At 43.1% G+C, this 14,283-nt stretch overlaps 1 protein-coding gene across 2 annotated transcripts in view; it reads left to right on the top strand.

Annotated features, from left to right (window-relative positions):
- MSL3 (MSL complex subunit 3) overlaps nt 1-14,283 on the top strand; it is a 35,863-nt gene that overhangs the window by 6,824 nt on the left and 14,756 nt on the right. For both annotated transcript variants that reach the window (XM_075914874.2, XM_006122843.3), the window contains exons 4-9: nt 326-426; nt 1,877-1,968; nt 2,872-2,994; nt 3,308-3,468; nt 10,197-10,355; nt 11,968-12,230. In XM_075914874.2, coding sequence (XP_075770989.2) covers nt 326-426; nt 1,877-1,968; nt 2,872-2,994; nt 3,308-3,468; nt 10,197-10,355; nt 11,968-12,230 — 899 coding nt within the window. The remainder of the gene's footprint in view (nt 1-325; nt 427-1,876; nt 1,969-2,871; nt 2,995-3,307; nt 3,469-10,196; nt 10,356-11,967; nt 12,231-14,283) is intronic.

Genomic DNA, 14,283 nt, shown 5'->3' with positions numbered 1-14,283 from the left:
ATCCTTTCAAAGAAACATCGCTGAAAAGTGCTTTGGGAAGTCTTGATTCAGGGCTCTTTTTGGGAAAAGAAAGATCTATCTTCAATGCTAGCTAGCCTTTTATGGCTACAGAGAAGAACAGGGTATGTAAAAACATTGATGTGTCCACCATCAAATATAGTCCCTTGAGTAAATTAATTTTGACACCTATATAATCACAAACATTCATCATCTGTGCTTATATTTTTCTTGCTTTTGCATATAGCACTGCTGCTTATACTATGATGGCAGTAATAAACAAATGGAGTAATGACAGATTGAACATTTCACTCAAATTCTTTATTAGGAGAAGAAAGGGAAGGAAGAAGAGACGTTGTCGGTTGCCTGGTGTTGACTCTGTGTTAAAAAGCCTTCCAGCTGAGGAAAATGATGAAAGTAGTGATAATTGTGAGTTGTTTTCTGTTAGTTTGACAACACTTACATCTTTCTCTTTATGGAATTGTTAACTTACTAAACTACAGTAGCATCTCAATTTTACAAATTCCACTTTTATGATGAACTAGATATGTGACAATTTTTCCTGAGTAGATGAAAGGGTTGGACATATAATGAACATTGACATCGCTGCACATTCTTATACCTTCATTGTGTTGGCTAACACTGTAGTAATTTGAAGAACAAAAAGAAAATCATGCAAAGCATCATATTGTACCTTGTATCTACCGAGAGATTGTTTTCTTAACTCAATTCTCCATTCATAAAAAAAGCATTTTACTGTAACTGCAAATTGAACAATTTGACTTGCCACTGGGTTTGGTGTTATAAGCAGTAATTATTGGCTAGAGCGTTAATATAACATGAAATATATTTTTGTTTAAAAAATGAGCAGATATTACACCAAGAACCCTTGTCTTCTCCATATCCTAGAGGCAGACAATACTCTTTTTTGTTTCTCCTTCACTCAGCTCTTCTGGTCACTCTGGCCCAGATTTTTAAAATCTATTCAGGTGTTGTTGCTCTGTATGTAAACAGCTAATTTATGAGCTTAAATCTCATTCAGCAAGAATTTAGGCACATAGTTGTTGCAACACTGAGAACAGTAATGCCGTAAGTACCATTGATCTGTGACTAGTATTGCTCTGTCTGGCCCCAGCTTCCCTTATCATCTTTGACTGGTGGGCAAGAAACTTGATGCTTGCTCTTTTACCACTTCTGCTTGCCGTGAACTTCTAGTGGTCAATAAGCTCTTTTCCCCACCTGCGTGTTAAAGAGGTCTTTTCTTGTCTTCAGTGTGCTGGTAGTAATTTTTGGTCTTTTTCCTCTATCAATGTGTAGGCTTGTATGGCCATCCCTCAGCATCTGTGTCTGAGAGGAGCCATGCCTCCTCACTACAACTTTCCTAGGTCTGCACTAGAGCAGAGGAATTAGTAGTCTACATGGGTAGGAGACTTACCCAAAATCAGGTTATGAGAGGTTATATGAAGTGATACTGGTTTATTTAAAAGCCTTTTCTTTCAACCTTCTTAAGTTCAGTACCCTAACCTTTTGCTCACAACTAGAATGCAGTGAAAATTAAAAAGAGCTACTGGTTGTTTAAAAATGTTGTGAATTTGCATATATTAGTGATTATATTAAAATTGATCATAGGAAGCTCAAACAGAGTTTCCAAACTCCTGTATGATAAAATACTTAAAATATGCTTTCAGCATTCCTAGTTTATACTTCCAGCACACACACACGACCCCTTTCTTCTCCCCCGCCCCAAAAAAACCCACCTCTCTTGCAGCCTTGAATTAAATGTTAAAGTAAAAATTTGTTGGATATGAAACTGTGTCCAATGTAATATGCAGAATAAATTTGTGAGATATCAAATATAACTCTTTTCTCTCTCAAACAGCTATAAGTAGTTCTTCTTCTGACGACAGTGATGAAGGAACAGATGAAGAAATAAAAAGTGAAGAAAGTGACATTGAAGAGAGGACAGAAATGGTATATTCCTATGAGCTCCCTTAATTTTAATAATGCTTAATACTTTACTTGTTTCAAGCACTGGAAAAATTAAAACAGGATAAATGAATTAATTTGCTCAAAGCCATGCAGCATGTAGTCATAGGGCCATGACTAAAATTTATGATTTCTGGTTGTATTTAATAAAGTTATTGTGGTTGAGTTATTCAAAACCATATAACTTTTGTACTCCCTTAGATGGCATTAGTCTCAATCCAAAATGTGTTACCTTCGACTTGTTCCTCTCATTTTATTCCCACTCGAGTTTTGCCAGGGAACAGCACTACCCAGATTTATAGTTAGTATAAAATGTTACTAGTCTCTTCAGGGGAAGCAGATCTTAATGCCATCAGTATTTTAATGGCTTATATACACCGTTTCTTTAAAGAGAGACTGCTGACTTTTATATTAGACTAACATTTAGACCTATTTTTAAGAATCTAAGACTAGTAAAAGTATTTCTGCTGTATAAAAACTTCAGTGGAATCAGGTGCACCTGAGTTGTTTATAATCTAAGCACTGCAATAGAGATCAATTGAAAGTGAAATTAGATATAAACAAATGGAAAACCAGCCCCAATTGATGATTTTAATAATAAGCAAATTTAACATGAAAGAGGAAAAAGCAGATAGGCAAACCAGTAAAAAATAAGTGAATTTTTAAAGCAGAACTTTTAAATAAATTGCAGATATTATTGGTTAGGAACTATATTATGTGTACTGTCCATCTACATTCACTCACTATACTGTTATATGTATTTTAGCCTACATGTAGTTAAGAGTCAATTCCTGTTTCTTATAAATGTTAATATTTGATGGAGTTTTACCTCTTGCAGTAATCAATGACACTTTTATTTTTTTCTTACACTGTTTTCGGCTGTTGCAGAAAGAAGAACAAGAGATTCACACTAAAAGGGACATGGAAGAAAGAGCAATAAGCATAGAAATTCCTGAAGTCTTGAAAAAAAAGCTTGAAGAAGACTGTTATTACATTAACAGGAGGAAACGGGTATGATTAATTACATGAGGGAGAAGATAAGAAAAAATACCTGAAGGCTATCAAGTCACACTTGCATGTGGTGATTTCCATTATTTTAGCTAACTTGCTTATGTAGCGCAAAAAAAAAAAAGTTTTCTTGAAGACTATAGGGGATATCCTTAAAACTAGACAGATAAATGATTCAGCTATAATTTAAGGAACAACTTTGAAATATACGTATAAAGTTTTGCTGAGTAGAGATTAATTAATTAGGCATGGTAATGTGGGTTATTGCTTAAATCCATAACTGCATTATTTGACTGTCACCAAATTACCTTTTCAGCTAGTGAAATTGCCTTGTCAGAGAAATATAATAACTATCTTGGAGTCGTATGTGAAGCATTTTGCCATTAATGCAGCATTCTCAGCCAATGAAAGATCTCGGCACCATCAAATGACTTCACATGTCAACATGAACCTTCATTATGTCCCACCAGAGAAGAAGTAAGTAATGTTTGCCATTTGTTTAGGTGTTGAGGTTTGAATTTCAAGCCTAGATTTTAGATGATGTATTCTTTTGTGGCCATCCATAGATGGTGACTCATACTCCAATGTGAAAGTCAACACACCAGTATCAAGAAAACTTGAGAGAGGAGAAAATTACTATTATCCAGAGAGTTAATGTTGGAATTGATAGTAATAATACAGGGATATTAACTCAATACTGATGTATTCATAAATTTCTTTAAGTCCAAAGGCCAAATGGTACTTCATACAATTGCTCTAAAAGTATCTAACGGTGCAAAGAATGAGCAGTTATTCCGCCCAATACTGCAGTGGTACTTATACCTCAGCGATTTAGGAGCGAAATTAGTGATCACCATTACCCAAAAGAGTCACAACAATATGAATTCATTGCTTTATTTATTATACAGGCAGTCCCCGACTTACGCGGATCCGACTTATGTCGGATCCACAGTTACGAATGGGGCTTTTCTTGCCCCGGAGGACACGGACTGCGGGACCTCGCGGTCCCGCCGCCTGTGTACTCTGGGGCAAGAAAAGCTGCTCCGCGTCTCCCTGGTCTGCAGACCAGGAAGACGCGGAGCAAAGCCGCGGAGGGGCTCGGGCAGCGGGGCAGCCCAGGCGCGCCTGGGCTGTCCCGCTGCCGGCTTCCCCCGAGGCTTTGCATGGCCGCGGAGGGGCTGGGGCAGCCCAGGCGCGCCTGGGCTGCCCGCTGCCCCAGCCCCTCCGCGGCTTTGCAAAGCCTCGGGGGAAGCCGGCAGCGGGACAGCCCAGAAGCGCCTGGGCTGTCCCGCTTCCCAAGCCCCTCCGCGGCTTTGCTCCTCGTCTTCCTGGAGACCCTCCAGCAGACCAGGGAGACACGGAGCAAAGCCTGGGAGGATGCGGGCGGGACTGCGGCACATATCCGCGGTCCCGCCGTCGGGGTTTCTCTGGTCTGCTGGGGGGCGCAGCTAGTGCGCCCCCCAGCAGACCAGGCTTTTCTTGCCTGGGGTAGAGCAGCTGGGGCTCTGGGTTGGTCCTGCAGCGCCGCTCCTCGGCGCTACTGGACCAACCGGGAAGCACCCCAGCTGCTCTTCCCCAGGTGTCCCCAAGTCCGCTGCTGCTTAAACTGATCAGCGGCTGACTACAGGAAGGCCGAGGCAGAGTTGCTCTGCCCTGGGCTGCCTGGAATCAGCCGCTGATCAATTTCAGCAGCGGCTGACTTGGGGACACCTGGGGCAGAGCAGCTGGGGTGCTGCCCGGTTGGTCCCCGCTGCCCCGCCCCTGTGGGGAACCTACCTGGTAGCGCCCCAGCTGCTCTGTCCTAGACGTCCAGATTCAGCTGCTGTTGAAACTGATCAGCGCCTGATTCCAGGCAGCCCAGGGCAGAGCAACTCTGCCTCGGCCTTCCTGTAGTCAGCCGCTGGTCAGTTTCAGCAGCGGCTGAATCTGGAAGCCAGTTCCGACTTACATACAAATTCAACTTAAGAACAAAACTACAGTCCCTATCTTGTACGTAGCCCGGGGACTGCCTGTATATGATTCTCACAGTAAAATGACTGATCAAGTATTATTTTCTCAACTACAGTTGGTTAATTGTGTAGTAAAGGCATTCTGATTTGCTGTGAATTACATCATAAAGCGTTTTAATGTGCTGCAAATAGACATAGGAGAAACCTTAAAGAGCGGCTTGTGGATTGCAAAACTGGGCGTCACTTCAGTACAGCAACAAAATATTGAGAAGCATGTAATCGTTATATTTACTCACATGCCAAATGTAAGGGAGACTCACTCATTGTTCTCCAGTATGGTCAGATAGGGCCGTGGTCCCCAACACGGTGCCCGCGGGCACATGGTGCATGGTGAGCGCCGTTCCCGGGAACGCCGCGGATTGGCCACCCGTGCTCTGGGCGCGCGGTGCTTGGGGGGGGGGGGGCGCGCGGGGGGGCCGCGCCGGGCGCGCGGCGGGGGGGGGGGGGGCCCCGGGCGCGCGGCGCTTGGCGGGGGGGGGGGGGAGCGCCGGCCCCGGGCGCGCGGCGCTTGGTGGGGGGGGGAGAGAGCTCCGGCCCTGGCGCGTGGCTATGGGGGGGCCCCGGCCCCGGGAGCATAAGTGTCCCCACCCCCTGGCGCCCGGCGGGCGAATGGCCTCGCCCCCTGGTGCCCGGCAACCTCTAATGGTTGGGGACCACTGAGGTAGGGTCTAACAAAGAACCCTCAAATTTTTAACTCTTGTTGGTTGATGAGTATAAAAAAAGTCATAGTCATTACTATTTTAGCCCCCTAACACTTTGAGACAGTTCACACGTTTACTTCCAGTTTTAATCCAAACAAGATTCATAATCTTTCTCCTCAACACCTCTCTTGGTAGTGACCTGTTGCTTTTTTGTTGCATCTGGATTAATATAGGGCTTTACTTTTTAGTCATAGTAGTATGTGGGATGGTAAGCTCCATCCTGGTTCCTTTTTTTGACAGAGTCTTTCTTCTTTAAACCATCTGCAGTCACCCCTTTTGTTCAGAGGCCCTCTTCTTAGAGATTTCACCTTACCTTATTATTGTTTGAATCAACATCCTCTCTAGTTCATTCCTTTTGGCCTTATTGCTTTTAGGTCGATCTTCTACTTGCTAGTTAGAGCCTTTTTTACAACATATATTTCCTTAACTGAATTTAAACTAATTCTGTAATTTTGTATTTATTTTACACTTGCATTATGATAAATGATCACCCTGCCCTTCTTTCACAAACTGAGGCTTCTTATCAGGGTTTTAGTCACTCTTAAAAATTTCTGTATATATGCGGCATTTTCAGCCTTTCATGACAGGAATCTTGAGCACTAAAAAACTTCTTTTCCATTCCAAGGGCTGGTGCAAGAGACCCCCCCCTGCCTAGTAAAGTTAAACTTAGAGGTCCATGAGTTGACCTCTTGTCAGTTTATAGGCGCACGAATTCCAAAAGTGCAGGTGTATTACAAAATAGCTTTATAGGCCACCAGTTACAGGCAAGTCATTTTCTTGTATGATTAGGCTGCCAAATGCTCTTGATCTGAAGCATCACTATTCAGTGAAGATACGTGTGTATAGTGATAAAACTGTCTATTCATGCCTTTTTGTGATTAAAGCATATGATCCTTTCTGCTTAGGGGATAACACCTCTTAAAGTAGCAGTGTTCATAGATTGGCTGTCCTATTTCAGCTTAATATTGGAATGGAGTTGTTAATCCTTTAAAAGAAAATAGATTTTATTTAGTTGTGTACTATGCCATTTCAGCAGTTCATAATTGTTTAATTTCTTGCCATGTCTCAGTTTGTACCATGATAGATCAGTCACTATTTTGATAGGATAACAATATTGGTTATGTTTGCAGTATAGTTTCCCAAATCAGTGCTTATTATGAGACATCAGAAATGGGAATAGAGCAGTAGTCACCAGCCAGTAGATTGGGATCTACTGGTAGATCTTGGAGCCTCTGACAGGTGATCTTTACTGGTTTGGCTGGGAGGCTATCCCCTCCCCACAGTGCCCTGCTCCTGCTCCTGCTCAGAGCTGTCCCCTGGGAGCCTCCTGCTTGTTGTGCAGACTAGGGGAGACAGAGGCAGGGGGGCATTGATGTCACTCTGACCCCCCTCCCCGTGTACCCCATCTTCACAGGGTGGGGCCTTGGCGAAACGGGCAGAGCAGGAGTATTTGGGTTTGAGGTAGATCTTGGACTGACTTAATTTCAAAAAGTGATCTTGTGCTTAAAAAGGTTAGAGACCACTGGAATAGAGAACTTCATGTAATTTTTAATGAATTTAAACTAGTGCAGTGGTTCTCAAAATGTTTGGCCTGTGGTCCACCCCATGCATTACACACTTTTCCACAGACCACCAGTCAGCTACACATGATGACAAAATGAGTACAGGAGTGGACTGTGGATGTGAAGGTCTGCTGGCTAGGAGAGAGGGTTCAATAGTGGGGTCTGGCCAGGAAAGAGGTGCGGGAGGGAGGTTCTGGCTGGGAGGGGAGGGTACAGAAGTGGGCAGGGGGTGGGGAGGTCTGGCCAGGGGTAGGCATGAGAGGGAGGGGGGCTCTATGTCTGGGGACGGGGGGGGGGAGGGATCGCTTAACTCAAGGGGAGCAGGACTTAGTTTCTCCTTCCTCCCCGCCCAGGGTGAAGAGACTTGGTCTTTAGTCTGCCTTCCAGGGCTCATGTAACTCTTTTTGGCAGACCAGGGTTACAAGTGAAATTAAGTTTGAAAACTCTGATCTAATTTCATTAATGCATTTCTCTATTCTTAGGGAGATTTAATGGGACACTTAAATTATATGGGATCAAAATGCGGATGCATTTCTTCATGCAGCATTACTTAAATCCAGTTTCTTGCATTCCTCACTCTGGCTGGAGAGCACAGAGGGCAGACAAACCTCCCTACACTTTGTGCACATGACTTGTAGACTTCATCTTTCTTTTGCTCTTAATGTATTTAACCTTTTATTGTATTTTAGGTCCTTTGCTAAGTGTAACTCATTAGATGTCTTATCACTTTTGATTTTATTCCTACATGCTTGTGCCATTCTTTTGTATTCTCCATAGTATTCTGTACACACTTCCACTTGTAAGATTCTTTTTTAATTTTCAGGTCATTAAGGGGCTCTGAATGGAGCTGTATAGGCCTCTTACCATTTTTCTTGTCTGATCTTTACATCAGAATAGTTTGCAGTTGTGCCTTTAATATAGTCTCCTTGAGAAACTGCCAGCTATTCTGAACTCTTTGCCCCCCCCCCCTTTGGATTTTCTTTTCATGGGACCTTAACAGTCAGCTTTCTTTTTAGTCTTCTTTTTTAGTCTGCTTCTTTCTTTCCTTAGATTCACAAAATCTGTCATTTCATGGTTACTGTCATCCAGATTGCCTTCCATCTTCACATTGACTATTGACGTCTCCCTGTTGGTCAAAATCAAGTCTAAAATGGGTGCCCCCTTGGTTACTTCCTTCAGTTTCTGGAACAAAAAGTCATCGCCAGTACATTTTAGAAACTTAATGGAAATGTTTTGCTAGAATTGAAGTTCCACAATACTATCAATAGTTCTTCTATTGTTCCAGAAATGCCTCCCTCACCTCCTCTTCCTGATTTGGTGGTCTGTAGTAAGCCCCACTGTGATGTCACTATTCTTTTTAACCCTTTTATCTCTACCTAGTCTGCCACTCCTCATCTCCCAACCCTCATTCTTTCACATCCCACATTACCAGCCCCCTGTACTGAACGACCTGGGCAACATTGGGTAACTCTTCTAGTTACGATCAGTTGTGACTTAGGGACTGTACTTTCAGTTCTTGCTGTTTACTTCCCATACTATTTGCATTTCTCTCTACTCAGATGAGATGCTGAGCAGATTCTGTCACTGATTTCCCTCTAGCTGCTTTTGTGACCTTTCTTAGTTGTCCATATTCCCCCAGAATCTCTTTATTAAGATTCTTTTATACTTGTACATTTTTGTCAGATTCCCCCTTTGAACCTAGTTTATTCTCACTAGGGTTAGTGCATTAAGATGCTCTTCGCCTCAGGACCATCTGTCCTCCCAATTTAAGCCCTAATAATTGGAATGTTCAAAATGTGCCATGTTAAGCATATAAATCTTGCAGGATTGGGGTGTTAGCTTATAACTTCATTGCAGCAGTTATATTGTTGTCTTCAGTGCATGTAAAGTGTCATGTTTATTCATGACATTGTATAAGAAAACCCAGGTCTGGAAAAAATCCTTTCCTCTTCTGATTTAACTTTTATGAGAACTTCTAACATACTAAAGTAAATCACTTAAATTTAATTTTCCCTGACAGTCAGTCAACATGATTCTATAACTCAGTGGTTCCCAAACTTTTCAGCATGTCTATTGATGCCTTTTTGTGATTAAAGCATATGACCCTTTCTGCTTAGGGGCCCCCCTTTTTGATTTTTGAAAAACCCTCGCCTCTTTCCCCACCCCCCAAAATAGCAGCAAAACTTGTTGAGCAAAAAAAAGGAACTGATTGGAGCAGCAAAACTTGATGGGGGAACGGGGGAGGCTAGGTTGCCTCGCAAGCCCCCCCCCCCCCCCGAAATTTCTTCATGCCCCCCAGTTTGGGAATCCATGCTATAACTCCTCTAAACTCTGTCTCTTTGCTTAGGAAGAAAATCTAAAAGTTGAGGTAAAAATCAGTGATTTTTTTTTTTTTAACATGGTGGGGTTTTATAATAACAAACACCATACTATATAGCTTAGGGTATGTCTACACTAGCCACCCTAGTTCAAACTAGGGTGGCTAATGTAGTCATTCGAACTTGCAAATGAAGCCCGGGATTAAAATATCCCGGGCTTTATTTGCATGTTCCCGGGCGCTGCCATTTTTAAATGCCCGGTAGTTCGAACTCCCTGCCCGCGGCTACACGTGGCACTAGCTAGGTAGTTCAAATTAAAGCTCCTAATTCGAACTACCATTACTCCTCATTGCTTTGTTTTAGGAAATGCTAACTGAATTTAGTTTGTATTTTAACTTAACAACAGTTGTTAGTTTTAAACTTTAAAATTCAGGTATCGCTTTTTACCTCTGTAACAAAACATTGAATTTGGGCATGGATACTGCTTGACTATCTCTGTGGTCTGTTTTTAAAGATGTTTTCCTATAATTACATCAGGAAATCTTAACGTGCAACTTTGGACTTCATAACCTAGAATCAAATCCTCCTCTCCCTCTTTTTCAATCTTTTCTGTAGTGTAGAGTTATGTAAAGAAATGGTGGATGGACTAAGGATAACCTTTGACTTCATTCTTCCATTGATCTTGCTGTATCCCTATGAGCAAGCACAGTTCAAGAAGGTGACTTCATCCAAATTCTTTCTTCCAATCAAAGAAAATGCAGCAAATACTAATAGGTACGTTGAATAAATTATGATTTGTGTGTCTGCTCTCATGAGGCAACAAACACTTTATTTTGTTGAGCACTGGAACACAATTTTAAAGAGGGTGATAATTCTAATATGTTGATTTTTGTGTTTCAAAATTGGTTTTTATAAAGTCTTGAACTCTTTCTTCTAAGACTTGTTTTGATGGAGTTTTTTGTCCTGGTTTGGAATTTTTATTGCAAACAGAAGATTAACTTAACCTTAGAAAACAACTAATAGTCTTTTGGTACGCATGAGCTTTTGTGGGCAAAACCCACTTCTGCAGATTACATGATCTTCAGTCTTGGACTACTTGTTTTTTAAAGTTACAGACTAACATGACTACCCCTCTGAGACTTTTAATCTTGGAAAGACATTAGGGTAGAACTAAGTGATATAGAAGAAAACTGAAATCTTCAGAACAGATTAAGATTTACATTTCTGTTTAGTTGCTGTAAGGTGCTTCAGCATTTGAACAGTAAATGCTTACTAGAGTGCCCTCTGCTCGCTATGCTTGCCAAGCATTCTGCCTCTAGAGGTAAGCAACCTCTAGGGATAAGATGCTCTCCCCTGGCCACAGAGGAGGGCCAGGTCAAGGTGTGGCAGTCCTGGCATATCCCCCACCCCCTCTGGCCATTGGGCAGGGCTGGGGTAGGGCCGAGGCCAGGCCAGCCCCATGTCCCCATCAGGCAGGGCTCCCCCCTTCTGCAGCTGATACTTCAATTTGATTACCCTGCCTCCATTCCTGCACTCACCATCCTCTGTAACTGCTTCCCCTGTTCACTCCACACAGCCTATCCCTACCCCCACCTTCTTCCTCCATTCCTACACCCTCATCCTTCCCTAACCCCTCTCCTTACCCCTCTCCCACTACCCATCCCCCTGCCTCCATTCCTATATCCCCCTTAACCCCACCAATCCCTCCTTGCCACACTGACCATCCTCACATACACCCTGTCCCCTTTCCTCTCTCCCTACACACACCCTGTCCCTCCCATGAATTTGTTGAGTTGCACACTCCTCCCGCCCCAGGAGCACCACCAGACCGGGCAGCACAGCCCCAACCAGCTCAGCAGCAATCCCAGCCCGCCCCCAGTCCAGCCTTCCCGTATGGGCCTGTTGGGGCAGCTTTGCTCTATGGCAAGCCCAGGGAGCCTGCAGCGCAGAGAAGCCGCTTTGGAGAGCTGGGGAAGCGGCCACAGTGCAAGACCTGCCTGGAGAGCGCTCCTGAGCCTGGGCCTGCACAGAGCTAAACTGTGCGGTACGCACATGGGCCGGGCAGGCTGGGGGTGGGGCCCAGAGGCAGGTGGATGCTGGTCCAGGGGCATGTAGAGATGGAGCCACCATCTCCTCCCCATTTCACAGAGCTATCATGTGGTCAGGGCTCCTGGAGATGCAGGGTGAGGGGCTGACTTGACTCTGTCGTCCTGCAGGAAAAGTTTTCTTAACTATATAGAGAGATCTATGAGGAATACAAGAAGTTTTAGAAAGGAGGCTTTAGCTCTGATTTGGATAATTATTTAGCTAGATCCATGAAGATGGATTTAAAAAAAATCTGGAAATCTGTTCTCGTTGTTATGAGATTTTTCTCTTCATTTCCTAGAAACCAGGAGGAGCTATCCCCAAGCCCACCTCTGTTGAATCCACCAACTCCTCAATCCACAGACAGTCAGCCTACAACAGGGGAGCCAGCAACACCAAAGAGGCGAAAAGCTGAGCCTGAAGCATTACAGTCTCTGAGGCGTTCTACACGTCATACATCGAACTGTGACAGGTTGTCAGAAAGTAGTGCATCCCCACAACCTAAAAGACGGCATCTTGATACACCTGCTTCAATGCCTAAACTGTTTTTGCATCTGGAAAAGAGTAGGTTGTAGTTTTATAATATTACTATGGATCAAATCATCTTTTTGGGCCATGGAACAACTTAAATGGTTCCTTATTGTCAGAGCAACCTCTTGCCTCTAATTTTTTTGTTTACAAAGGGGAAATCTGTAGCTACTGGATTAGGAGGAAGAGTTTTATGAAGTAATGGAAACTGGACAGAGGATAGTTTTCATGAGAATCTGGAAAGACTTGGAAGTAGGTAGGACTAGTAGTGGACAGGTGAGATTGTGGTAAAGGGGGAACTAACTAAATGAGAGGACCCTGAATAGTAACTGGCCCGCTGCCACCCACAGGATGCGGCTGTGACACATGGCAGAGAAAAGGAGATACAGCAACATTTTGTGGGTGTAAAGAGAGAATTTTTTTAGGGAATGAAGGGAAAAGAGCTGGCTAGGATGTTCCATTTATTTAGTTGAGGGGCAAAGAACCACTGACGTACTTGTTAGAAAGTTGTTTCAATGTGATGAATTATATGTACTCTTCCCAATATAATTGCTTTATTCACAGAACAGTTATTGTTGTGAAACGTATGTTTCCCACATATTATGCAGCATCCATGGAAGGATCCTGCATTATGGTTCTCCCTCCCATCTTCCCTTAAAAAATGTATTTTTTATATATATATCCATTAAGCTTTCTGGTCAGAAATAGGAACTGTAAAATGAGTTAGAAGAAAATCTTTTTAAACTTCTCTATCGTGGTCACGAATTCCTTTTGTCCTTTTTAACAAAAAACTTCTTCTAAATTCTGCATGACTTCTAAACAAATAGTAGGCATGCCTCATTTTATGCCTCTGTGTGAGCAACAAATGTTTTTTATTTGTTCACACTAGGGATATAAAATCCCATTTAATTGGTTAACCTGTTACAATTTTTGTTTAATTGGTTAACTGATTAATGGGGTTGGGGGCTCCAGTCCAGCTGGAGTGGCTTCCCTTTCCCTGCCCGCTAGTGGGCTGGGCTGGGCTGGAGCAGCTCCCCTGCTTGTAGGCAGGGCTTGCAACAGCCCAGCCAGAGTGTCCCCCCTACTTGCAGGTAGGTGGGGAATTGATCCAGCCCCCACTGGTTAACCTTAACTGGTTAAACATTCACATCCCTACTTCACACTTGCACTAGTAGAGGTGATCTCATAGCTCATGAAACTTGATAGATGTCTTGCTTTTCTTGTAGGCCGTCCCAGGTAAATGCTCATCTCACTGATGTGTGTGGGAGCCCTCGGGACTACATATGTGAATGGTTAACCATTAAGCCTCATCCTTAATAGGTGAGGTTTACTGGTTCCAGTTAATGAGTAGGGGCTGGAGGAGCTCCCACCCACCAGCTAACTACCCCTTTAATCAGTTAACCTGATAAATATAATGTTCAACTGGTTGACCAATTAAATGGGTTTTTACATCCCTACTTGAGACCTAGTGTTCTCAAACTAGCCAAAATCTGCTGAGAATTTGGGGGAAGAAGCATTGCAGACCAATACCTGCCCATTGTTTTGACGTTTCTGCTGGCTGGCTGTAGGGTTAGGTGCTCTGAGGGTCTGGGCATGTCACAGGCAGCCACAGATGGTTGTGCACTGAGCACATGGGCATTTGGGGCCAGTTTCACTCCAGAAGAAAAGTTTTAAAAGGATTTGTCTGAAGTGGTTGAATTAAAAACCGGTTGCCTGACTTTCACATGATGAACAGCAGCTCTGAAAATCAGGCCTAATGTTTTCAGTTGAGCTTTCTGATGGTTGAGTGGCACTCACAAGATCAGCTCTTTTTAACTCGTCTGCACAAATTGTACCATTCGTGTTGTCCACAAGCATGTTCTGATTTTGTTAATTCATTTAATTCAAACCTTTAAGTGAGATTTGATCATCTGGAAAAATTACACTAAAAATGGATTCCATGTTGATGTCTGTCCCAAAGCAAAATCAGGGAACAGGATCACATAGTAATAGTTTTTCAGAATACAAAAAAATGTGGTTAAAAAAATTGAAAAGACTAATCTTCAGAGTTCTTGTATATGTTCAGTCTAAGTAGCGAGTAAATGACAAA

Source organism: Pelodiscus sinensis, chromosome 1 (genome assembly GCF_052426305.1).
Source record: "Pelodiscus sinensis isolate ZL-2025 chromosome 1, ASM5242630v1, whole genome shotgun sequence".
NCBI classification, from domain to species: Eukaryota; Metazoa; Chordata; order Testudines; family Trionychidae; genus Pelodiscus; species Pelodiscus sinensis.
Note: the sequence above shows the minus strand (reverse complement) of the source record. Positions and strands in the feature narration are given on the sequence as shown.